The sequence below is a fragment of the Lissotriton helveticus genome, chromosome 6, assembly GCF_964261635.1.
Source record: "Lissotriton helveticus chromosome 6, aLisHel1.1, whole genome shotgun sequence".
Lineage (NCBI taxonomy): Eukaryota > Metazoa > Chordata > Amphibia > Caudata > Salamandridae > Lissotriton > Lissotriton helveticus.
In genome coordinates, this window is record NC_136067.1 from 1,052,218,388 (window position 1) to 1,052,246,369 (window position 27,982).

The window sequence follows — 27,982 nt, forward strand, 5'->3', positions numbered from 1 at the left end:
GTTGGGCAGGCATAACAAGCTGACGCTGTTTACCCCACTTTAAGAGAGACAGGGAAGCTGGGTAGACTAATAGACTTGAAAGGATTCCATAAATGGGATCTTATTGGAATCCCAAGGATGGGAGATCTCTGGGATAAGGGGGAAGTTATTCCATTCAAAAACAGCAACAACAATATAACATGGCGGCAACGGAAACATTCCGATACTTACAGATCAGACATGCACTCATGGCAGTGATCCCTGAGGGTACCACCTTCCCAGAGGCATCACCATTAGAGGACATGCTGCTCACAGATAGAAAGGACTGTAGGGCGATCTCCCTCACATGTAATAAAAATATCAATAACTTGGCAGATCCAATGCAGGGCCTCGGTGAAAGATGGCAAATTGATATCGAAGAACTAGACATCAACGACTGGCAGGAAGCACTGGTATCTCCGTGGGAGGTGGCAATACCTTCTAGATTGCGATTAATCCAACTCAAGGTGCTCCATAGAACCTATCTATCCAGAGAAAGACTAGTCAAAAAGGGAAAAAACGATTCCCTGCTTTGTTTGCATATGTACGGAGCAGTAGACACATTCTACCACTGTCCCTAGATTACGAACTACTGGAGAGCAATCAAGCACACAATTACTCAGGTACGCGAGTCCCCCGTACCACCGAGCCTAAGATGTGTCTCCTTAACATTTGGGAAGCAACAGAGCTCAGCCGTAAAATGCAAGACTGGACGACACTAGGTATCACGATAGCAAAGGGTAATATTGCTAAATACTGGGGCATACAGACCAGACCTACACATATTGAATGGTGCAAAGATATGGAGTGGGCTATGGTAGCTGAGAAGACAGTCTACATAAACAGTGGGTGCCCAAAAAATGGGAACAGGTGTGGGGAGGAAGGAATACTTACAGGGGAGGGTTGTGCACCCCGCCTGCAAGAGGCCCACTACTGTGGGAGAAATGAAGAAGGTATCACGACAACTCCACAATTACACTTCACAGGGCCATGTTAACAATAAAGGGATGGATATATAACTATTCCAGATATCTGGATGTAGTGTCGCTGAAAATGCCAGTACTATGTTATAAATAGGGCTCCCAGTTTTCCGTTTTTACTGATTTTTACAGATAAATACAGACAGAAAAACTAATTTTTTCCTGTCTGTGTTTATTTTTAAATACAGAAAAATACAGAATATATGTCTTCTTTGGATGTTTTTTTCTACTGTCAATCATGAGTGCCAGGTCAGTAAGTGTATAGATTGAGAGGTAGGGAAGATGAAAACAGACAATACATTTCCTTATTAAGCTTAATTAAGTGCAGATCTACAGTTATTTATGCTATTCTGCAATGTAAGTATTTTCAGCTAATGCTATTGCACTGTATACTGCTGAAACCTTTTGGACATTCAAATGCAAATGTACATTTATCAGTCAAATAAATGTGGAAAAGTACCCATGGCAGCTTCATTTATACAGAAAACACAAAATAGAAATGGATAAATACAGACAACATTAGCAAAAAATAAATATGGATAAATACAGACGGAAATGTAGAAAAAATAAATACCATAAAACCGGGAGCCCTAGTTATAAACCTGTGCTGCAATTAATAAAAAGAGTTAAACAAAAAAAAAAGACTCCTGACTTGCCTCTTGAGTCATTAATATTGTCACAGAAAGGGTGTGTTGGGACGCAAAAGTTATATACAAGGTTATGGATGTGTACCCCTACCCAAAGTTCCTAACCGTACTGTTGTCACAGGCAAACATGGATCAAGCGTGTGCGCCATGATATAGGCCTGTCTAACGGACTAAGAGGTCTTTTTGTACCTGGACGGGGTGGGGGGAGTGGGGGTGACCAAAGCGCTACTCTCATAGTGCTGGAAGGGTATCACCTTCACCAAGAGTTAAGCAGCACCAGCACAGTGGTGGCAGCATACTGTGTAGTGATCAGCATGAGTGAACGGGTCAGGTCTTTTGTAACCTGTGTCACTGGAGTAAGGCCTACAGGCTCACTGGCCTTTTTAAAGTTCTATTGCTGTGTGCCAATCTCACCCTTGGCTGACATCAGTTAGATGTAGAGTGCTGTGCTGCACAGGAGTAGTGACACTATGCTGGATGTATGTGTGCCTAAGAAGCGTACAGTACAGGGATAGAGCAGTGCTGTGCAGAGTGAGTGCATGTACTGGGTTGGGTGTATGTATACCAGAGAGGAATAGATTACATGAGAGATGTAGTGCTGTGCAGGGCGTGTGCAATGGAAGCATGTGCTGGCAGTATGTGTGCTTGCAAGAAGTACAATACATGAAGTATTGTGCAGCACACACATGGTGAGTGTGTGTGCTGGCAGTGTGTGCATTTGCAACAAGCTCGCCGTCTGCCTGTCACCAGGACTGGGGACCAAGGTCTGTCAGTCCCCCTGCTGGGTGAGGGGACATCCCCCAGGAAAACCAAGACCACCTGCTCTGGAGACTGAGGCACCAGCAGCGGCCTGCTTGCTAAGAACAGTGTGGCCTGTGAGGGAGAGGAGAGTGTTAGAGGGAGCGAGGTCCAGTGGGCTCCGGGTGCGATGGTTGTGGGGACGCTGTGAAAATAGCCGTGAACGGAGAGCCACGTGGACCGAGAGGAGCTTGCGCAGCATTGATTGCATAGACCAAGACGCCGTGAGTGCATTGCCACTTCACTGGGACCCCCTGTTAGGAGCATCAGGATCCAATCCAACCACCCAGTTAAGGAGCATCAGGCTTACCATGCAGGAGTAGCACAGCAGCACCATCGATCGTTGATGAAGTTGGCCGCGTAGGCTCAGGAGAGAGAGCCCACGTGCAGGATGCTGCACACCTCCCGCATGAAGCTGACTCTTCCATCAGATTCAGAGCAATGTACATGCCCGCGGTCTGGGCTCCCGCTGAGACACTGCAAGCTGTCTCGCTGCAGCCTTTTAGGGAAAAGTCACTGCTAAGGGCACTGTGGTTTCAAGACACTTTTGACTATTGTACGAAGAGTCAGAGAAGACTCTTGAGTTAAGGGTTACTAGTGAGCATTCCCTAGATGCAACCACCAGTGAATGGGGAATAACCTTGATCGTATTAGGAAGAGCTGATGGGACAGTGATTTGCTAGCGAAACACTAGAGCCCTGACCTCAAGGGGAAATGTGTTATTGCTTATAAAGGTCATAATATTATTTTGAATGTGTGGAGTTAAAAACAAGATACTTCTTTTTATTCTAAATATAAGTATTTGGCTGGACACTTATTTATTGACCCTGCTGTGCACTCTTTGAGTTAAGAGTTGTGTTCACCGACGTGTATTCACACTTCCTCCCCAAAGGGCCTTGGACTGTTTGACCGTACCTACCACTGAGAGTCAAGTGCAGAAGGGGTACTTGGACCAGTTGCTCAGGATCCATAGTAGGTCAGGCTCTGGGCCATCAGGAGTAAAAGGTCTCAACCCTCATGGCAGGCTCAATAGCGCCTGTGTGTTCTCCTGTAAATTGGTTATGGTGAGTACTTAGGTACATCCCAGATTGGCTACTGGTGTACCCTTGTAAGTCCCTAGTGTATGGTACTGAAGTACCAGGTGCATAGGTACACCAGGGGTCCTCCATGGGCTGAAGCATTATGCCACCCATAGGAGACCATTTCTAAACTGGCTGTAACGAACCTGGTCATGTTTGGTATCAAACATGTTGGATTCATACCCCCACACCGCAAACTGAATGGGAGGTATGATTCCATGCACTGTAAAGCTCCTCCGGGAGGCCCTCAGTGTTCCAGGTACCGGTCTTCCAGAACCGGACACCAAGCTCGGGCTGCTGCCGACTAGAGACATGTTTCTGCCCTCCTGCTGCTGAGCCAAGCTTGAGCAGGGGAAGGCAGAAAAATTGCTATCTTGTCACAGGGGGGTGTGATCACCTTCCAGACGGGCTTTAGTGTATTGGGGCAGGGTGGGGGCGCTTGTCAGCAACACTGAGACTGCTTGAAGGGCACATTTGGTGACCTCCTTGCATAGTCCAGTTCAAACCAATTCAGGGAGCCGTTGGCTCCCGCTCTGGCGTGAAACTGGACAAAGGACATGGGACTATCCTCCCCTCTGTCCAGCCCCTTCACTGGAAGCGAACCCTGAATCGTCCCAACCCTCTCCTTAGGGTACTTAACGGCTTACCTGTGGGTGGGTCCCTAGATTTGTTGTGGGACAAGATTCATATCAAGACACCACTTCATGTTTGACCGTCTGGGCATTCTGGTCTTTGCTGGACTTTGCCCCGGTCATCGCAAATGCAACTGGGAAGACTCCTGCTACTCCTGGTCTTGTCGTCCTGCAAGTATTCTGCACTATCTGTGCCTGTACTACATACAGGATCCTTCCAAGGCCTATGAACATCCAAGACACCCTAAGGAATCTCCCTATAAGTGAAAGAGTCACTTCCCTGCATCTGCAGGAACCGCATCGCAGCTGACCAGTCTGCTCATCCTGGCCTACCACACACTCCGAAAGGCTAAGCCATACAGGTGGTGGTTCTTCAACTCCCTCGAGGCCTGCACTGTCTTCTCACTGAGTTTGAGGCCAGTAACCCTTGTTGGAACTGAAGAAACTAAACTCCTGTGCACAGTGTCAACATATTGTTGCAACGACTTGGTGGCTCACTTCCTCAGAGATCTTCAGGTTCCAAACAGTCCCCACCTAAAGCATCTCCTCTGACCAAGATCTTCGTCCTGACCGCATCTCTTGCACCGTGGGCCTGCATCTTTGGTGAGCTGCTTGAGGTCATCTTGCAACTCCAGTGCCTCCGGCCTGTGGGTCCTCTTGAGGGTCTTCTTTTGCTTCAGTGGACGCCCCTAATTGCTCGGGGCCTACTCTGACTCCCCTGCTTGTGGTGAGTCCCTTGGACCTTGCTGGTTCCGACACTGCACCTTTTTCACTTGCCACATTGGTTGCAGATGGCAAGGCTTCTTGGTGCTCCTGATGGACACTGACCCCTCAACTCTCGACATGCGACGTGGGACAGCTCGTGAACGGCTCCTGGTCTTCCACAACATCGCCTGGTCTACACAGCTACAGCTCCAAGGTCACCATCAACTCTCCTGCAACACCTGACATCAATGGGCATTCGTCTTCCATGCTCCTGGTCACTACTGAGTGGCATGGACTCTGTCCCCTCAGCTTGCAGGTGCTTCTCAACTTGACTCCACCTTTGGGTTCCACGGGACACTTTCACCTCCTTCTTTGCCAGCGACATCTACCGGAAGTCCTCCATTGGGTTTGACGGCGGTTTCCGACACCACTTCGCACCCTTGTCCCCGACTTCCCTGGTGTAGGTATCATGGTTCTTAGGGTATACACAGGTGGGGTGGCTCTCCAACCTTCTGTCTTCCACAGGGTTTCTTCAGGGTCCACTGGGAAGGGTCCTTCTTTAAAATTGCAACTGCGACTTACCCACTGACTTGAATTGAGCATGCGGTCGTGTTCCCACTCTGCACGCGGCCCCCATGGGGTTTCTGGCGACTTAACTCGGTGGTTCATTGGGTCCCCAGCATTACTACGTCTTCTGGGTATAGTCTTCACTTGGCTCGTGGTTGTTTCCCACTATTTTAGTATATTGTTTGGTCCCTCCCTGGTGACCACTGTGTATATTGTGCTACTTACCTGTTTTATTTGCAAAGTATTGTGTAGATTGTGTATATCTCCAGGTAGGAGATATCGGTGTGTGTTAGCGAGTCTTATAATAAATACATATTTTTATAAATACACTGTGTGGTTCCTTTTCACTTGATATATACCTATAAGATTACGTTCTGGTAAAACAAGCTGCTTTACACTCCTTCTGGACTAAGCCTGAACACTGCTCTTCACAGTCACCACTTAGAGAGCTTTCTAAGGTTGTCTAAGACCACTAAAATCACCATAAAGGTTGTCTGGATTAGTTCAGGGTGCCTACTTACACAAGTGTGCACCATATACTAAGTCAGCTTCCTACACTACCTGAACCAGAACACAAGCCACCCAGGACCGGGTTTGTCCTAGTTATGGGCTCATCAGCCTGATACATCTTGGTTCCAGTGACACAATGAGCACATGACTCACATCTGGGCATACCCATGCCACTTAGGACAGTACATGAATCACACAAAAGGTGATGGGAGGCTACTTACAATAAGTCTAACCACTAGCAACAGCTCAGCGTAGGACTCCAACCCATTGCTCTTTTGCTCACCATGCCACCTCAGTTTGGACCCAGCCATATGCAAAGTAATCTTGACCCTGCTCCTCATGGGAATAGTCCAGCCTGAGCTACCAAGCCAGGTCCTCCCTGAACCGGAACACATGCAACCATGGACTGGTTTCACCCTAGTTAGGCTCATCAGACGGGTACAGCTTGGTTCCCGTGTCACACCCATGAAGCAAGGATTGTTTCACAATATTTGATGTAAGATACCTATATTCCTGGGAAAGACAACTGAGCCCGAAAGGGCAATATTCAAGCACCAAAAAAGGATGATGGAAAAGAGAAGTAGGGTCTGTTGCTCAGCCCTCCTCTTTTAAATTATGTGGTAGGGATGCCTGAGAGAAAACATTTTTAGTTTACCCACATAAAATGTAACCTAATTCTAACAGTTTAACAAAGGGAGTACATAAATATCGATATAAGTAGCATAACCTCACCAAAACTAGGGAATCGATAACACGAAGACTGTACAACCAGAGGATTCAAGTACACTTGAATGCTTCCCGATGCAAGATATGGAACGCAAAATAAAGCATACCACATTAGGTAGATGAGCATTTATCTTCCTACAGGAGTATATGAATGTACAGTAATTCTATATCAAGTTTGTCTATTTTGCACTTCCTGTATGTTTATGTCTGTTTATGAAAATTATAGAACACTCCTTTAACACCCTTTGCTCACTCATTAGTGTGTTAGCTACCTGTGATGTACCTGTCCTGTATGTGTGAGAGAACTGTGTGATGTTTCTGCTGCTGCCACCTATCCTTACATTATTATTTGTGCTAGGGGGGAGTTGCACTGAGGCTGTCCATGTTGTACCTTTAGTGTGTTTTTCAGCTCAGTATAAAAATGCTCATTCCAAATAAGAAAATGAAACAATACATATTGCCAGTGCTTATTTTAATGCATGATGTGAAACAGAGAACCCTCACAAAATATACAAGCAGAGTTTACATTTGGTTTTATACATGAAACTAGCGTTTTTTTAAATGGAGATGCTGACTGAATAATATTTTAAAAGATAGCTGACTAGTGGCTCCATGTCATGTATAATACTTCCAGCTGATTTCTGCCTTTTTTGTCATCAGCACTCTGCATGCTGGTGCTTTGATTCCATAATGAAACTGTTGAAAGCAAAAGTACAAGTCCCACAATGCAACATGCTGTTGGGTGGAATATAAAAAAATAGATGATGCTATCCTATGTTATATGGCTAAAAGACAGAGTTGTGAAATGCAAAATAAAATGTAGTTCCTGCCTTTCTTCTTGAAGGCAATCACAGGTAAAATAGCCCAGCAGGTGACAAAGAAGGGATAGCCTTTCAGATGCAAATGCCATCATCTCCTGCTAATGGGCTAACATTAACACTCCTTGGGAACCCAGCTTGCTAAAAGAACCTATTTACCAGATTAATGGGAGCATCATCTAGTTAATCATGTCTAAAGAGACAGAGAAAAAGAGAAATAATACCCTACACCCCCTCTTCTCCAGCCCATCCGAAGTGGTTTGTGTGATTTAGGTGGTGTGTGTGCCCGCAACAGCGATGTGATGCACCGGACCTCAAACAAGTGCAGCACAGGCTGCAGAAGCTGCCCCGTGAGGGCCGGAAGTGTTAGAAATTTTAGAATCTCTAAACAACGTAGACCATGTAGGGCAACAATGCAAGATGCAAGTATGGGTGATGGAGAAGGGAAGGAAGGAAAAACAACGTAATAACTAAGTCCCAAAAATAATTTTCCCTGGAAGTGACTTCCTATCAATAGCTCGTTCAAGTGTCCACAATTTTTCACCTTCCTCAGCCTTACTGAGTAACAGAGGTATTCTTGGCTTAGTGGCCAATCTAGCCGCGCAAAGAAGAAGCAGATAGGTAAACATTGACAGGGACGGTCTGGGGAACCAAAATCAGCCCTCGCAAAAATAATCAAAGCAGCAAGCTTTCCTGAAGTTATTTTTTTCTTTCCATCTATCCTCTCTCTCTCTTGCTCTCCTTCTCTTTACTTTCACTTCTCCCTCTCTACCCAACAGCCACCTGCGCGCTTTCTCTCTCTTGAAGCTTCCCCATGTCTGAAATTTACTGTGGGAAACTGGGGATAGTTTCAATAAAGATTATCAAAGTGATGTGCGGCACTCCTTTGTGGTACGTTGGTGAACAATCTTTTTGTCTGTGTCAAAAAATCAATTTGCTTCTGGGTGCCACTAGGTAGGCCCGTCCTGGCTTTGGGGGGGGGGGCGAATTTGAACCAAACAGAGTGTAGTGTCGAACCTAACGATACTGAGCCCTTGGTGGCAAACCTGTGGGAGACGGGTGTCTCTTAAGTTATTGGCTTGTGATCCGTTTCAATGTACACAAAACCAAAATTTTGTTAAGGTTCATCAAGTGGTTTATTCAATTGTGATCATTCAAGATTAATATCATCTGAACTTGATCCATACACGACAACGTCTTTTATGCGTGTAACAATTCACCCGATAATGAGAAGCATGTTCAATGCATGTCGGGCCTCGTGCCCTCCGTCAGGGGACTGGTATACAATCTAAAAACAAAATATATATTGCATTCAGGAGTGGAAGCTCAACCTCTCAATCGTGTAAACGGCGTTACATTAAAGGGTGTGATTGCATATTACGAAAACGATGGTGAAAGTATATAAGCTTAAGTGAACAACGTGTGCGGTTTAAAAGGATAAATATGGGTAATCTGTCGAAGTGATGGTGTGCGTTTCAAATGAATGTGAAGTGGGAATGAGAAATGGGATCCAATGTCCGTGAAAACGGCTTCCGTATGCGGGTGAATGATGTGCCACCTGTGTTGGTTAAGGAAAGTCGGGTGCTCAGACCGCATGCACTCTCAGTTGAAAAGACGGTAGAAGGTCAAGCCGTGACTCTTACCGGAGGAGGTTTACAGGTCGCGTCTGTCCATGTGGATGTCCGGTGTGGTTTCGGCATGAGTGTTGCTTCGCCTCAAGGGCGTGTATTAAAAAGGGGAGGAGTGATGTCGTCAATGTCATGGAAACCGACTGTGGACTATCCCAGTCGTGGTGGGTAAATGATAAAAATGGAATGTTCTAGGTAACTTTACGGGACCGCGGCTGTGGTTCCAAGGGGATGCAAAATATGTGTTAAAATGAAGCCGGGGAAAAATAATGTCCATAGATGTTACACGCATAAAAGACGTTGTTGTGTATGGATCAAGTTCAGATGATATTAATCTTGAATGATGACAATTGAATAAACCACTTGATGAACCTTAACAAAATGTTGGTTTTGTTTACATTGAAATGGATCACAAGCCAATAACTTAAGAGACACCCGTCTCCCACAGGAGTGCCACCAAGGGCTCAGTATCGTTAGGTTCGACACTACACTCTTGTTTTGATCAAACTGGGGATAGTGACAGTGGCACCAGTAGAGACCATGGCTTTGAAGGGCTCCAGCCCATCTGGGAATTTGGGGAAAAGGCCAGAATGGCGGTGGGCTATGCCTTTTCTCCTTCATGCCTCTTCTCTTCTTGCTGAAGTCTCAGGATCTTTCCTTGATAAGAGTAATGTGATGGCTACTCTGGATTAGAAAACACAAGACCTCTTGCAAACAATCCTAAGGAAGATAAAAGAGTTCTAACCGGTGACAAATTCTCAATCAGAAAGGAATATATATAAGATGGGCATTTCCATGTGTACTGTTTTTTCACTGGGGGAGACAAGGAGCACCATGTTCAAACAGCGCAGAAGAGTATCAAAATGCTACATGTAACAATCAATGATGAAGCCCACCCAAAGTAGCCAAAGATCAATATCAAGAGAATGCAAGATGACCACTCCCCTCCAAGAAAAAAGACACACCAATCTACATGCTAGTACTGACCCAATGACAGAGACTGGAAGTAAGCAGAGAAAAAAAGGAGGAGGCCTTCCTAGTAGGGACAACGAGGGCATACCTGAAGACAGTGACAAAGGACAACTTATGACGAGCTCTCAAACCTGAAAATATGTGACAGGGGACCCCGATGAACTTGAAGCGCTTGTCTGCATAGAAAGAAGTAGTGGCTTACAGGAGAACAACACTATAACGCTGCACAACTGAAGTGACCCAAGCGCCAGATGAGATGAGAATTGCAGTAGCCAGGTTGAGATTACCCTTGGACATTTCTGCAGATGAGATACAGAGAATGAGTACAAAGACGAGCTGGTTGAGTCTCATGTAACTTCCCTGTTTGCCTTGTTTTTTTTTCTGTAATGTTATTTTTGAGGCTACAATTGAACCAGTTGTTCAAAGAAGGGAAAGGGACAGAAAAGATACAGCGAAAAAGGATTCCGGCTGCCTTCCCTGAAGGAGCTTAATTTGCCAAGAAGATGCAATTGCACAACCATATGGCATCTAAGAAAGCAGACATGGTGGTATTGCAAGGGACATATCTACACCAAGTGGATGCAGAAAGGTTTAGATCCAAGACATATATTACACAGATCAATGGAAATGTAGAAACGAAGACTTGCGTGTTGGCCAGTTTAATAAAACACTCTTTACCTTTCTCTGTGCTAGAAAATCTGACGAGAAGGAAGATGTGCTACAATGAAGGGAAAACTGGGAGATGAGATTATAACACTAACCAGGGCCAAAAGCTTTCTGGGGAAAACTCTGCGTAAAGTGCGTGGATTTATGAAAGGTTTTCTGGCAATGGTTTAAGACCTTAACTTGGTCATGGATGAAAGTAAGGACAGAATGAAAGTTTCGGGTAGTACTGCTGCGAGTCATATCACATGACATTGAAGAATAAACCTTAGAGCGAGCACAGATTGATATATAGAGACTGAAACCATTGGGGGATCAGCAGGATTACAATCTACTCGCTCACACATCATACATACTCAAAGATAGCCATGATTTTAGTGGCTAGCACCACGGTAAACAAAATAAGGGAAGCGGATATAGGCAGCTTCAGTTTATCAGATTAATAACAAGGGATGGGTTGGCAAGACTGTTTATGGCACAACTCTGAAGACTGGGCAGGTAGGCTTGGTTGGTAACTTTAGCTGAAGTAGCTAAAGTTAAAGATGATTGCATGCAAACCAAAAATCTCTCTGTTACTGCAACTGGAGGTCCTCCCAAAGTGGAAGCCCAATCGGGGGACAAATGCTCAGGATCAGAGGTTATGTATACTCTTGTGGCCCTGACCGGGGCAATTACAATGATTTTGGGCTCGGTCTGTACTAATCTTCAGAACTTGAAGCAAGCAAGACACCAACAAGAATGCCTACAGGCGCCACATGTAATACCGCTACTTAAATTGCTCTATCAGAGTAAGGACACAATGTGAAGTGTGGTAACTGAAATGTACTTGCATTACGTAACGTCGCAACAAATAAGCTAACATGACTAATTTTAGACTGTTCATGATCGAAATTCTCAACAAGTAATTCCCTTGCATGGATTCGTACCTGCTTTCCCAGTTCCCGCGCACAGATTGGACATGGTTCTGGATTAACGCCACCAGTAGTTTTGTCTTGAGTCTGTGAAATAATAAAAAGCAGACATAAGGAAATGCCACCTTGAAAGTTACTCGTACAAAGCACAGTCCTTTGGCGCCCACTAGCGGCTTGTTTTATTCCATGTACGAAATATAAGCAGTAATGACAAATCGTGCAACAAAACAAGTACATTCTGATGAACACAGATGCGAGAACGCACTTTCACGAGAGGTTGTCGCACTCTAACATGCTCTTCACATTTTACAAGGCGGTGCGTTGTACATTTTAAACATATTTTGTTCAAGTAAACAGGTCAAAATGTTTAAGTAAGCTTCTGAGACATTTGCCATCAAAGAAACGTATGTGATTTTGTGCGTGCGTGGGCGCGTGTGTGTCTGGCGGGCTCGCAGCGATTGTTACTTCTCAGTAACAAAGTAATGGATGGAGATGCAGTGTGTGGAATAGATTGTTTCAGACTTCGAGGCATTTTTATGGGAAACGCCGAAGTAAAAAGAGAGCAGAGAATATAAAAACATTACACATAATGAATTTGCGTTCTCATGTAACGCAATGGGTGCTATGTAAAGCGCTCTGATACCCGATACCGGGTCAAGTTCGCGCTATATAAAACTCCGTAAAAATAATAATAATAATACAAACAAACAAACACCACAGGGTTGACAACTGCATGACTGCGGATGTGTATAGTTTACACTTTTTGGAACGGACGTTTACTATGCAGTTCAAAGGCAAACAGCATCTGAAATAGTGTCGGTAATTCCTGGATCACTTCCCGGTAAAATTCATCACGCCCGTTTGTCTTTCCTTTGCTATCTATCATATCTATCTCACTTTCGTTTCGCCCCCATCCATCTAACCATGGGCGGCCAGCTACGCTCCGTGCACGGAGTGCGCGTAGTGCCGTCTCCTACGCATTTTGCGTAGCGGGCGTAGCCAGGCGGCACTACGCGCGCTCCGCAGACGGTGCGTAGCCGGCCGCCACCCGCCTCCCTCCCGCCCTCCCTAAATATGTAAATAAAAGGATAGAAAGGTTTTAAAGACACTTACCTTGTCCGCCGCGTCCCCGGGGCTCCCTCTCGCCGTCCCTGGATTCGCGCCGCCATTTCGGATACTAATGCGCATGCGGCCGCGCATGCGCATTTCTCATGAGAAATGCGCATGCGCGGGCACCCGCGCATGCGCATTAGTATCCGAAATGGCGGCGGCGCGAATCCAGGGACGGCGAGAGGGAGCCCCGGGAACGCGGCGGACAAGGTAAGTGTCTTTAAAACCTTTCTATCCTTTTATTTACATATTTAGGGAGGGCGGGAGGGAGGCGGGCGGTGCGTAGTGGGGCTACGCGGAGTGCGCGGGTGGGCGTAGTTTTGCGCCCACTTCGCGTAGCTCCGCGGAGCCCCACTCCGCACACTACGCCCAGGGTTACATCCATCGTCCCCACCGGCCAGAAATGGGCTGAGACGAAAAAAACTGGCTAGGAGACCAAATTAACAAGCATTTGCAATGCAATAGGTCTCGCATTTACACCAGTTTAAGCTATTGACATTGTAAATAACAATGCCCTTTATTATTGTTTTCGTTTTTAAAACATAAATAAAAGGCATTGTCATGAGAGCGGCGGCGGCAAGATGGCCGCGTCCTGAGAGGGCTCCGCAGCGTCGGCAGCTTTCCATTTACGAAGATCCCGTTACCCGGCTCGGATTTAACTTTTGCCTGGATGCGGTAATGTCGGAACCCATACGGAGCATTTCTATGGGTTTCCGGACCAACGGTGATTGAGAGAAGGTGCGCTTTTAGACGCTATTTCTCCTCAGCAACTACGAAGGTATTTCGCGGCCGCCATTTTGCAGGCTCCCAATGGCGCGGAAATTTCACCTACCTCAAAACGGAGCTTTTTCTTAATTTCTGCTCCCTATTATTTATGCAAAGCGATGTGGCTCTGCTCATTTTTTGCTTCTTTCGTTCTAACTGCGGCGCATAAGCTCTTTTTTCTACAAGGCAGGCTTTTTTACTCTCTTTGAAGGCTCTTCAACAGTTTTGTTGGGGGGTAGTTCACAAGCTTTTCAATAAGGCTTTGCCTCAAAAGTTCATGACTGATCTTATTTTTATATGGAGCATTTCCCTTTTCAAGCCTACAATTTGCAGTTTGTGTCATTCCTTTATGCAGTTATAGTTACTGCCTCATACTATTAGTGAAGCCATTTTCATTGTAATTTTTGCTTTTTTCTTCTAAAGTGCGACTTTTTGCTTATTCATTGACTATTATCACAATTTATTCTGCAGACTTTTTTTTTTGTGTGGCTTCTGAGCACATTTCACCAACGTATGCCTCTATATATTTCTTCTTCTAATCAGCCACTATTGCTTACTATTCAATAACTTTATTTCTCACTCCATGATGGATCTCACGCAATCAAATAAATCACACAGCATGTCTGGAGTTGTCTCCGGGGGTCGTAAGGAATCTTCAGCTAATACTAGCAAACGTCAGAAAAAAGACCCCTTTTCTCCAACCAAATGTCCTCTCCCTATTACGTTGGAGGATATTATGGATGAACTGCGTCTTATCCGTCCTTTTATTTCTGATACTACTACCACCCTTCAAAGGATTGAAGACAAATGTTCTGGTCTGGATGTCAGACTATCTGATGTTGAACAAAAAGTGAGTGATGCTCAGGATGTTCTCGCAAAAGTCGATGCTCTCACCAAGGAAGTCAACCAGTTGAAGAAATCCACGGAGGATTTGGAAAATCGACGCAACAACCTGCAAATTTACGGTATTCCCGAGGGTTCAGAGGGGTCCGACATGATTCTTTTCTTGAAAACCCAGGTTCTACAGATTGCTGGACTTCCCAAAACTGTCGACTTTAATATCCAGAGGGCCCACAGATTAGGTCCTCAAAATGCATCCTCAGCTGCCAAACCTAGAGGTATCATCGCATATTTTCTTTTGCACTCTGATTTAAGGACTATTTTGAATGCTGCCAAGCAGTACAAACAAATGTTTTGGTCAGGACATAAGATCTTCTTTAGCCAAGATGTCTCCAAACAAACTGCAAGCAGACGCAAAGAATTCTTGGATCTACGGCCAGCTTTGAAGTCGATGAATGCTCGTTACGGTCTCATACATCCCTGCTTCTTCAAAGTAACTTATAAAGACAGATCCTTTTCATTCGATGATCCTGCTGATCTCCGGAAGTTCATCCACACTCATCGAGAAGAGAAGATGGAACTGAGCAAGCACTAACAATTTCCCTTTATGGAGTTCTAGGTTTTTCATCTGTTTTATCCTTGAGGTTTTTTTTCTTTTCTTTTTGATGCCCCCTTGTAATATGGCTTATTTTCCCTTGTATTCTTGTTTTTTTAAGCTCCGTCCTCCTATTATGGGTTGTGGATTCCTGTTTGTGTTTTTCGTATTTACTTGCCTGGTTTGCCCTGTTGCTGTTTACCCATTTGTCCTGGTAAGCTCCCATTTTTAATTGTCTTTTATATTTTTTAATGTATTTCATCCTTGCTTGTTCTTTTAATCTTGTTTAGGTTTACTTATTCTTCTTATCTCGTCCAGGTCTATTCCCTTCATTTTATTTCATGGTATATTGTCGATTCTGCCCCTTTCCCTTCTCTGTGATGTGGCTGCCTTGTTTTTTCCTTTCCGCCCCCCTTCCTTCTTTATTGCCTGTTCTCCTGGTTCTGTGTTTTTTGACTGAAGCCTTCCGGCTTTTTGTCATCTCCTCTTTCCTTACTTACATGGGAGCTCCCGCTCCCATTTTCCTATCCCTTTCTCTCTACTCCCTTCTTCTCTCCCCCTTTCTTCCTTTCTTTTTTTCTTCAGTATGTTCTCCTTTTTTTTTAATTCAATTTACCTACTCTTAATCATTCCCATGACAATTTTACTTCCCTCCACTTCTTTCTGTTTGGCAACAGTTTTTTCATTCACCCTTTCTTCTTTTCTTCTTTTTTCTTGTTATTCTATATTGTTGACTTTGACTTCTTTACTGATGTAATTTGGCTCTTACATTTATGGTGGTTACATATGTTTCTTTTCTATTCCACAGATACACAGTGTAGTTTTAGCTTTTTCATTACTTCTTCTAACTTTACTTTCTTTATTTTCTTCTTTCTTAACTGGTCTATGCTTATTTTCCTATTTTATCTTTTTTTCCTACTAGGAGTGGTCTTCGAATCATTTCTTGGAATGTTAAGGGTCTCCAAAACCCTATTAAAAAGCAACGTATTTTGTCTCATCTTGCTCGTCTGAAATGTCAAGTTGCCTTGTTGCAGGAAACGCATCTTTCCTTACAGGATATATCTTTGCTGCGTAAACAGTGGGTTGGAGAAGCTTATTGTTCCCCGGCTGTTAGTAACAAAAATTGTTTTCTCATTTTATTTCATAAATCGTTATCTGTTCAATTACAAAGTGAAATTTCTGATTCTAATGGTAGATGGTTGTTTCTACGTAGTGTTGTAAATAATATTCATCTTTCCTTTTGCAATGTTTATGGTCTCAATGGTGTTGATTTATCTTTCTGGAATGATTTTTCTTCACTCATTTCTTCTCATGTGAGTGAAGATTTGATTGTTGGGGGTGACTGTAACCAACTAATAGATCCCTTTTTGGATCGCAAATCTCAGGTACGATATGTTCCCAATAAAATGCAAAAATCATTTCATAAATCCATCTCCTCTAGAGGTCTAATTGATTCATGGAGAATATCCCATCCCGATTCCTTAGAATTTTCTTTTTTTTCTCCTGTGCATGCTTCACACTCCCGTATTAATTACATTTTTCTCTCACATCATGCCTTCCAATTTATGACCAATTCTGAAATTGGCTCTATCCTAATTTCAGATCATGCTCCCGTCATCTTAGTTATGGATTACCCTTCTCCCATTCCTGCCTCCCGTCGGTGGCGCTTCAATAACTCATTATTGCTTGATCCCCATTTCACTGAGCATTTCACACTTTTTATGGATGATTTTTTTCAAAACAACCTAAATACTGCTTCTAATTTTCACTTTCTTTGGGACGCTTTCAAGGCCGCTGCCCGAGGTTGTGTTATTGACTTTGTTTCCCGTAAGAAGAGAGAGGCACTTAGCAAAACATTCCACATTCTTAAACAAATTAAGGACCTTGAGCATCTTTATTTCACTACTAACTCCTCTGACTCGTTATCTTCCCTTATTAAAGCTAAGATGCAGTATAATAAACACTCTTGGGATTCTGCCTCTAATCAGCTTCTTAAATTCAATGCCAAAATGTATGGTGGACGTAACAAGGCAGGTAAATCGGTCGCAAATTACCTTAAAATTAAAAAACAGAAATCTAAAATTTTTGTCATTAAAGACTCTCAGGGTGTTTCTCAGTCTTCTGACGCTAAAATTCTTGACTGCTTTGTTCAATATTATTCTTCCCTTTACACACCGGAATCTAACCCTGCCCCTGAGCAAATTGATTCCTTTTTTCACTCTATTCATAAATCCTCTAACACTCTTGTTGATCTCTCTTCCCTTGATGTTCCTATTTCATAGAAGGAGATTATTGCTGCGCTTTCTCTTCTTCCCAAGGTTAAAACTCCCGGTCCGAATGGTTTTACGGTGCAATTGTGCCTTCATATTAAATCAGTTTTAGGTCCACATTTACTCACCTTAATTAATCACTTCCTTGCTACAGGTGAATCTAGAGGTTCCTTTACACAGGCAATGCTTTGTTTACTCCCTAAAAAAGATAAAGATCCTTCCCTCTGCAAAAATTATAGGCCCATCTCTCTGATAAATACAGATTGTAAAATGTAAGCTAAAATTTTGGCTATCCGTCTTAATACAGTCATCCCTAATTTGGTAAACATATATCAATCTGGTATTTGTTAAAGGTAGGTCTATTACGGACAAATCAAGAACTCTTCGTAACATCATTCATCTGGCCGCAAAGATGGACTCTCCCATTGCAGCTATCACGTTAGATGCTGAGAAAGCTTTTGATCGAGTCAAATGGGATTTTATGTTCGGAGCACTTAGATGGCATGGTTTCAGTCCAACTATTCTTAAGTATATTCAATTACTATATTCTGACCCTAAAACCTCTATCTGGATCAGTGGTGCACAATCAGATTATTTTTCCCTCCATAGAGGAACCAGGCAAGGTTGCCCTCTTTCCCCTCTCCTCTTCATTCTCGCTTTAGAACCTTTTCTGGAAAAAATAAGACAGTCTACTTCTTATTCTAGATTTGTCTACAGGGATGACAACATCAAATTTACCGCTTATGCGGATGATATTTTACTTTACGTCTCAAATCCCATTGACTCACTACCCGCACTTTTTTACTTACTTCATGATTACTCTTTGGTGTCCGGCTATAAACTTAACATTGATAAATCTGAAGTCCTTCCCCTTAACAAATTTTGCCTACCTCATATGTTTGAGGGCTCGGGATTTGAATGGAATCCTGGATTTATCAAATGTTTGGTTATTCTTTACGCTATTACCATTAGGGAGACCATCAAAATTAATCATTCGGACATTCTTAAGAAAATCTCTTCTCTTATAGAACGTTGGTCCCCCCTTTTTCTCTCCTGGTGGGTCCGATTATCGACTATTAAAATGATGCTGCTCCCTATTGTTAATTTTTATCTTTCTATGCTTCCTATCTCCCTTCCCCACTATTTTTTCAAATCTATTAATCGCCTCTTAACAAAATTTTTATGGAATGATCGCAAAGCTAGGGTTTCCCTTTTTAGACTTCAATAACCCAAGAACTTAGGCGGTGTTAATTTTCCCAATATCTCTCGTTTTCACTCAGCCTTCACACTTAAACAGATTTGGCCTTTCCTTACGGATTTGTCTTCTTTTCTGTCAACGGCCTGGAGCTCTATAGAACTGGCTCAACTTGCTCCCTTTTTTCCTCACAGCAACTCGCTTATCTCAACCTCCTGCAAGATTTATTTCTCCTGTTTTTAAGCATTCCAAGGCCTTATCACTTTCACTCTTTCGTCATTTCTTATATTTTTCTAACCTTCACATGCCTTCTCCGATTTGGTATAATAAATTCCTCAAGATCAATAACCGAGCGCTTTTCTGGAAGGAATGGATTGATAAAGGAATTATTATTTCTGACCACTTACTCAATGATAACTCTTTAAGAACTTTCCAAGATCTACGCGACTCTTTTGGTTTATCTAATACACATTCTTCACATTTCCTATTACTTACACATACCATACATTCTACTATTTTTCAGAATATTCCCTCTTCTGATGCTCCTCCCCTTCTTTCCCCGCCAGACTTCACTATTCCCTCTAGAGCCTCAGCTATTTACAAAATATTATCACATTCCCCTATTGAGCGGCTTAAATCTAAATTAGAACTTTTGCGGGAATCGAATTTAGGCCATGATTTCTCTCCACAAATCTGGTATTCTATTTGGTCCAAAATACATACAGTTTCTCGCTCAGCTAGTACCACAAAGACTGTTTATTTCTTTTACAATAGGCTTTTTTTTACCGCTTCTGACCTGTGTAAATTTAAATGACTGGGTTCCAATAAGTGTTGGTCCTGCTCATGTGATAATAGTGACCTTCTTCATATGTTTTTTCACTGCCCAAGGGTCAAAACACTTTGGTCTCGTATTTGATCTACACTTAATAATATTCTATCTACTGATGTTCCATTTGAGATTATCCACATTTTTTTGGGCGGGTTGTCCTCTATATGAAATGTTCAATGTAATGTTCGTAAATTTATTGACCTTTTCATAGCAATTTCATTTGAGATAATTACTACCATTTGGAAAGATACTTCAAAAATCGCTTATAATGCCTAGTGGAATTTGTTATGTCATCACCATACACTTGATCGTGCTTATGCTACAACTGTACCTTTATTAATCAAAAGAGATTTGTTATGGGTACCTTTAACTGATGATCTCTCCAGACACACTCCTTGAATAGTTTATTGTTTTTCCCTCCCTCTTCATTGTTATGTGGCAATTTTAGTTTTTTAATTTATATTCTAGGTTGCCGCTTTTCCCCTTCCTCTCCCTTTTTCTCTTCCTCCCTTTCTGAAAAATACCCACAAAAGCCTTGTTTTTTAGTATAGTATTTTCCCCTTATTGGGGTTAGTTTTTCAATTGTTTTTTTCTGAAAGGATGCCTTAGTTTCTTTGGTTTTTACTCACCTATGTAATGATGTTTTACGTTTTCTATTTTCCTTCAATAAAGCTATTTAAACTAAAAAAAGGCATTGTCCTTTACAATGTCAATATCTTATACTCTCGTATACCAATCACGTAGGTATTTTATGTATCAGCAGTGATAGTGATCTCACACCTATATCTGCAGTGATTTTGATCTCACACCTATATCTGCAGTGATTTTGATCTCACACCTATTTGAAGTAATGGCGATCTCACACCTATATCTGCAGTGATAGCAATCTCACACCTATATCTGAAGTAATGGCGATCTCACACCAATATCTATAGTGGTAGAGATCTCACACCTGTATCTGCAGTGATAGTGATCTCACACCTATATCTGCAGTGATAGTGATCTCACACCTATATCTGCAGGGATCGCGGTCTCACACCTATATCTGAAGGAATGGCGATCTCACACCAATATCTACAGTAATAGAGATCTCACACCAATATCTCCAGTGATGTTGGTGATCTCACACATGTATCTGCAGTGATAGTGATCCCACACATATATCTGCAGTGATCGTGATCTCACACCTATATCTGAAGTAATATTTGCAGTGATAGTGATCTCACACCTGTATCTGAAGTAATGATGATCTCACACCAATATCTACAGTGATACAGATCTCACACCTATATCTGCAGTGATAGTGATCTCATACCTATATCTGCAGTGATAGTGATCTCACAATAAAATCTGCAGTGGTGGGAATCTCACACCAATATCTACAGTGATAGAGATCTCACATCTATATCTGCAGTAATAGTTATCTCACACCTATATCTGCAGTGAGAGTGATCTCACACCTATATCTGCAGTGATGGTGATCTCACACCTATATCTGCAGTGATTGTGGTCTCACACCAATATCTGCAGTGACGGTGGTCTCACACCAATATCTGCAGTGACATTGATCTCACACCTGTATCTGTAGTGATGTGATCTCACACCTATATCTGAAGTAATGGTGATATCACACCTATAGCTGAAGTAATAGTGATCTCACACCTATATCTGCAGTGATAGTGAATTAATTATTTATTTATATTGCAGTTACTTAAAACCATTTGCAATACGTCTTACATACAGTTTAAAAGGAAATTGAGACAATTATAAAAGAAAAACATTTGTATGCAACACTCTCAAAGCATTATATTAATAAAATAATATATATATAATATATATATACATTGGTAAAACGGCAAGAAACCGCCAGTTCATTTTTTTTGCGAAGTTTCTTGCATGATCTAAAATTTTAATAGCTAGAATGAGATCTTCACCGACTGGTTAGTGGAGGCACGTTACTTATTAAGCCAAATTATCTTTCATCTTGCCAGACCCCTCTTCTTCCACAAGCCTGTTTCAAAGCTCGGCCATGTATTTCCCGAACCTGGCCAAGTCCGACGGAAGACTGCAGAAAAAAAGTACCAAAACGGCTGCTTCTTTTACTGTTCGAACCCCGTTTCGCAGTCAAATTTGTTTTAAAAGAGTCTGACGAGGCATAAGCATACTGGGACCGCAACAAATTATGTGTAGCTGAGATTTGTGTTTATAGTTGCAGAGTCTGCATCTTATTTTATTTTCAAGGGACTTCCACCCGGAGTTTAATTCTTTGATTTGGAGGGGCACTAATCTGGCCCATATAATGTTTTTAAGTGCTTTCCTTCCCAGTGCTTGATTAAGATAGGGCTGGGTTTTATGTCTAGTATATGATGTTACCAACCCGGGTGGCCCTATTCCGCTAGGTCATTTGTGCGCGACAATTGAAAACATTGTTTGTTAATTGCGTTTTTAATTGCCAGGTAGTTTATTGATCCTTCCAGCCAGTTTTCGATTGCCAACCCCAATGTTTCCACCGCTTTTTCCTAGTAACCTTGCCACGGGTTGGTGGTCTCTCCATAAATTGGCTTAAGCATACTTTTTAAGCTTCCGGCTGGGGCTGTTAACACTTGATAGAAATACTTTGCATGCGTTCCCAAGCCTTCCTTACTTTGTTGCCTTAAGCCGAACTCCAAACGAATTAGGCTGTTACGAGTATATTTGGGAAGTTTAACAATGTGTTTGTAGGCCAGGAATTGCACTTTGTCCAACATTGCGTCCATTTTGCCTGGAAATGCCTGCTGTGCATAACCTGCAGTTGCCCTCATTTTAGCTTGTATTACTTTTCTAATAGGGGCTGACGTTGGACTGTGCATTCGCTCATTTAATTTGCATAGAGACAATATTGTTGCCTGGGCTCTGGCCTTCATTTTGTGCATGTGTGATGTTGCTTTACCTGTTTCACTTAGCCAGCACCTGAGATAATTGCACAATCTCGTGGTATTGATAATTTCCTTACCCACATGCCATTTCAGTAAAGCTTTTTTGGGGAAATGCCCAAAAATGACTACTTTCGTTTTTTGAGCATTTATTGTAAGCTCGTTGCTTTCATTGTACTTATTGAGGGTGTCTAGGCCTCTTTGTAGCTCGATTTTTGTGTGGCCCTTTACCACTAAGTCGTCTGCGTATTGTAAAATTTGCAGTTTGTTGATCCCGATTTTCAGGGTTACTAGGCTGGCATTAAGAAGCTTCTTCCCCAGATCAGCGGTGTATAGATTAAACAGCGTGGGGGCAAGTACACATCCCTGTTTTAATCCGCGGTTTGTCAGGCACTTCTCTGTTATGGTGTTATCCACTAGCTTTACTTTAATTCAGGTGTTACTGTATAGTGAAATAATGGCATTAAGGAAACCTGCTGGAATATGCCAATTACTCAATTTTTCCCAGAGCTTATGTCGGGGTACCCCATCAAAGGCAGATGAATAGTCAACAAAGCATGCAAAAACTGGTTTATTGTTTTTGCAGTTAGCTTGCTGGCTCAGATATTACGGAATCCAGTCTGATAGTAGAGGAGGATTTTGTTCTCTTTAATCCATCCATTTAGTTTATTCAGTAAGGTGCTAGCATAGGCTTTCCCTTCAATGTCCAGGAGGGCAATTAGTCTATAATTTTTTGGGTCTGTATTGTCCCCTCTCTTAAAGATAGGATGCAAGAAAGACCCTCACCACGAGTCTGGTACTTTTGCTTTTAGTCTACATTCGATGAACAGTTTAGAGAGAATTTTACCCCAGTAAACTGGATCTTCTCTAAAGATGGCACCTGGGAGGCCATTGGGCCCGGGTGCCTCATCTCTACTTATCCTTTTTATTACTTGTTTAACTATGATACCGTCTTGATCATTGCCCAGTGATTCCACAGGGGCCTCCGTGTCTATGTCTTCACTATATGCGGGATGGACCTCGTAGCTTACAGGGTCTATGGAAATTGCTTTCTCAGTATAGATTGAAGCGACGTGCCTCAGCCAAGCATCTGCGTGTACTGAGTTGCGCCTGTCCACTTTACCTTTCTCCAAGTTTGCAATGTATTGCCAAAGCTGTTGTTGTTTATGGGGTTTTGAGAGCTCGTGTATTGTTACCCAATCTTTCTCTAATTTTTCTTGTTTAAGCAACCATAACAAATGCTTCTGCATCTTAGATAAGTCTTTACACCTCTCCCTTGTTTCCTGGGTTCCTCCGATTTTGTGTAGTCTTTTTGCCCTTTTTAATTGACGTGTTATTGTGGTTAGTTTTATGTTGTTGTATCTAAATCGTGGGGTATGCGTTGTGTTACCCGATGCACTGACATTGAGGTCATTAACTAATATGGCTTTTAGGGTTCCAATCCACTTTGTCCAGTTTTCCATACAAGGTTGATTTCCCGGACTCTTCTCTTTGCACTCTTGTTTTTTTTTCCAAACATTGAACCGCTTTGCTTGGTGCTTGTTCCATTTTAGCCTTTTAAATAGTGTGTGTTCTTCAGTCCCTGTTGACTGGGATACTGCGGCTGCTTGTTCCCTCTGTAACAAGCCAAAGTTTAGATCCACCTGCAATAATTTGTGGTCACTAGTTTCATGTGCTTTTGCTTCAAAGTTGACAATTTTCTGGGATAGCAGATTGCATAGAAAGATGTAGTCTATTGTGGAACAGTTCTTGAATGTGGCCGTACCCGGAGGCATGGGATCTGGATTTTTCCGGATTTCATTCGCTGATTTTAGGTCATAGTTTTTTAGGAAGGAGTTAAAAACCCTTTCAGACCCAGCCTGTCATTCTGATTTGTTCCCAGGTGATGCAGATTAAAATCTCCTACGATTACTTTGGCCAAAAGCGCATTAGAGTATAAGAATTCCTTTATTAGTGTTATGATATGTGTAGTGGCGTCCAGTTTTTTCTGACCCTGTGCATTTAGATATACGTTTATAACTAGGATAGGGCACTGTCTTTTCTGGCCCTTTCACCCTCTATTATGAGTGCCTGTAATGCATCAGACTCTATTTTTACCCTCTTTACTGTCATCTGTTTTAGATGTTTTACATAGATCGAAATGCCCCCCGAGGGTCTACCAAACTGATGGTTTTTGGTTGCTAGTTTATGAAAAGCCTAGATTACTGAGAACAAGGGTCCTTAGCACTTGGAAGGATCACACAAAAAATACAATATAGGCCATAATAGGTAGCTATATTCCTCCTGTGTCCAGCCGGACATAGGTTTTATTTTGTAGTAAATCACAAAAATAGAAAAGGAGTAACAGTAATGTCATTACAATCATTGTTTGTCTGTTCCCCCCCATCCCTCCCCCCCCAAACAGGCGGTTCTAAATTTTATATGCCAAGCAAATGTGTATATTGTCAGTCCTGATGATCCCGAATTATTAAGAGCAAGGGATCGAAACGTCCGTCGACTTCTTTTAGTGTTGTCACAACTTACCATTGTGTATAATTTCGTTGTGTTCAACACGTTGGCAATACTTCTATTTGATACACTGATTTAAAAGTGGCCAATCTTGCTCAGTCTTTGCCTGTAACCCTTTGCACGTTGTATATGTTTCTCTCCAAACACTCCCCTCCCAAGTACGGTACAGGACTGTGCCTTACTGTTACTCCTTTTCTATTTTTGTGATTTACTACAAAATAAAACCTATGTCCGGCTGGACACAGGAGGAATATAGCTACCTATTATGGCCTATATTGTATTTTTTGTGTGATCCTTCCAAGTGCTAAGGACCCTTGTTACCAGTAATATATAATTGATACCCACGGTCCTAAGCAAACTGTTCGGGTTCCCTTGTTGTATTTAAAAGTTTATGAAAGCCAGCATAGCCTTCGAGGTGTACATAATCTGTGGCCCAGGTCTCTTGTAGGCATACGATGTCTCCTTCCTGCAGTATTTTTGAGACAGTTTCATGTTTAAGTGCTTTGCGTATTCCTGCCACATTCCACGAGATGATTTTGAGATTGGAGAACGATTTGTAGTTGATGTGGAATATACTGAACGATTCAGGTGTTACAGGTTTTACAATTGGAGACCCTTGTTGACACCATAAGGTATCTAGTGTGCCCCCTTGGAAATCAGGACTATAGAGGGCTTCTTTGAGGCTCTCGGCTTATCCTATTAAATTGATCGTTCATTTGCGTTCTTGGTGACCCATCATCTTTTACACTACTATTTGTAGTCGTGTCCTCCTGTCTCCTGACTGATATGATTAATTTCTTGTAGTTTTTGTCTACATGTATTTCTGATGTGCCTCGGAGTATCCCTTGTGAGTACTCTTTCCTATTCATTCTTGTTATATTTGCTGGCTCCTGAATAATTGATGGGTACTTTTCTTGTCCTGGTGCACTCACCCCAATGCCCCAGTTTTTGAAGATGTCTTTTTCTCTGAGTACAGCTTCCGCCGTGTGTTGGTTTAACCAGGTAACTATGGTATCTTCTGTATTGGTAACATCCTTTTTTGATTCAAATTGGATGCGGACTATGTCCTCACTTTTTGTGTGAGACAATGCGAGTATGTGTTGAAGGAGCCGTAGTAAGTTTCCCCTGTTTAAAATAATGTGTCTCCCCTTTGATTTGTACTGCGGTTGAAGAATTGTTTTAAAACTATTCCTAACATAGAGGGGAGTTGGTGTTGTTCTAGAAAGAGGTTCGGTGTATGTTGCACCTTTGAACTGTGTCTCCCCTGTTGCATTATCCGAGTTAATAAGCCAGATTCTTTGATTTTTAGTTTCTAATCCTATTGTTTCCTTAGGTGACCCATAGTCAGATTTATCTTTAACCCGTTCATTTATTATTTGTATGATTTCCTTTGTTGTACTACCATTTTCGGTGCGTGTTAGGACCTGCAGCATTGGTGGGCTTGATGTAACCTGGTCTTTGTGTTCGTCTTCACTCAAGGATTTATTTTGTTTTTGGGTTTTAGTAAATATCTGATAAAATTTGCTTGATGTTAGCCTTTCCTGTGTTTGAGGAGAATAGTTGGTAACCTTTGTGGAGACATGCGTGAACCTACCCCTACTCCTTGTGTTTTGTATGGATTTTTGACGTTTTAATTGTTTTTTAAATTTATTCTTCATACGTCGTGAGAGCTTTGACTCTGTATTACTAGTTAAAATCTCCTTTTTCCTTTCCTCATCAGGGGTTCCAGTAGTTTCAATTGTTTGATTTGATTTGTGTTTGTGGGGTCCGAATTTATATTTGAAATTCAATTAGTGTAGACTGTTTTTGTAATGTTTTCTTGGTTCTTTTCCTTGACAAGGGTTCCAGTAATTTCAATTATTTGGTTGGTACTTGTTAGGTCCGAATTTATATTTGGGATTAAATTTGTACAAACTGTTTTTGTAATCTTTTCTTGGATGCGTTGTTTATTTGGCCCATTTATTCTATTGCTTACTGTTTGAGCAGTTTGTAATTTTAAATCTTCAATTAGAGTGGTGAGCATTTCTGGGATGGATACTAGTTTATCAATTGTTGGCCCACAAGCACAGTCTGTATTTAGGGAATTTGATTATTCTTGGGCTCGTGTTATGAACGTATTCAAGTTAGCTAATTTTTGGTCGATCCCTGATATTGTTGTTGCCATAATGTTTAACAGGTCCACTTGGACGTCCATCTTATTTGATTGGTAATTCAATGCTACTAGTGTGAGTTGAGATGTTTTAAAGAACTTGTCCCATATTGATCCTGCATCTGTAATTGCTTCTGAGTGTGTGGTCTCAGTATTTTGGCCGTGGTTAACCCTTGCCGGAGAGATATTAAGAAAGGTTAAACTTTCAGCTGTCAACTGAGTCGAGTAAGTTAGTATGTTATCTTTGCTGTTTGGAACTGTAGGTTCCAAGATCTGAATCAGCCTGTCGTAGGCTTCAGCTCCCTCTCCATCATGATTTGACTCTCTTGGTCCCTCGTTTATTACAATATTTTGTGTGCTCTGTGACAATGCTGTATCAGTTGTTCTTTGTGTTTTGGTGGCCACTGTACTTAAGGCCTCGTATTGATTCGCATGTTGTATGACGTTTGAGGAGGGCTTGATGATTTTTACCTCTACCTCAATTGGTTGTTGGGCCCTATTGATGTAAAACTGGTCTTGCAGATTTTGTGGCGTTTCTTTGGGGGGGCTTTCAGGAGAGTGCTTGTCCCGTTGAAATGAGGGATCTTCATTTATTACTAGGTCCTTGATTGACACCCAAGATTGGTCCATTTGTTCCAATCTTGGTCCATTTGTTCCATGTGGTCGTGGACCCGCTGGGGTCCAGTTACCATTATGGGCTCTAAGTTAGTTTGGTCTTTCTTCAAATTGTGAGCCCCTACGTGCGTAGAAGGTAAAATTGGGTCTGGTAAACGCTGCTCCCCTCCTTTCAGTTGCTCGAAGGCGGATAGCATTACGCCGCTGGATCTTTTAAGAAGTTAAACTTATTTGGTATACTGGTTGATTTGGCAAACATTCTATACACTGGTGCAATTAGAGGTTGCTCCCCACCTTCTGATTTTGCTTTGTTGTTATTTTTTTTATTATTACCTTTGATCCTTGAGTTTTCTTTTTCCTCTTTGTTAGTGGAAATGTCCATCGCTCTCGTCCTGATCTCATAGTATTTATGGAGAGCGCCTTTAGTTTACCTTACGGTCGGTGTTCTACTGCCCCACAGTATGGGCCTGTTAGGACAGCAGCAAAAATTGTAGTGAAGATGCTTCCACCTACCCCCTTGATTTGTCGTAAAATTTCCTC

At 42.3% G+C, this 27,982-nt stretch overlaps 1 protein-coding gene across 1 annotated transcript in view; it reads right to left on the bottom strand.

The window, feature by feature from the left end:
- Positions 1–27,982, bottom strand: part of SHPRH (SNF2 histone linker PHD RING helicase) — an 884,400-nt gene that overhangs the window by 219,760 nt on the left and 636,658 nt on the right. The window contains exon 24 of the mRNA XM_078648685.1: positions 11,670–11,741. Coding sequence (XP_078504811.1) covers positions 11,670–11,741 — 72 coding nt within the window. The remainder of the gene's footprint in view (positions 1–11,669; positions 11,742–27,982) is intronic.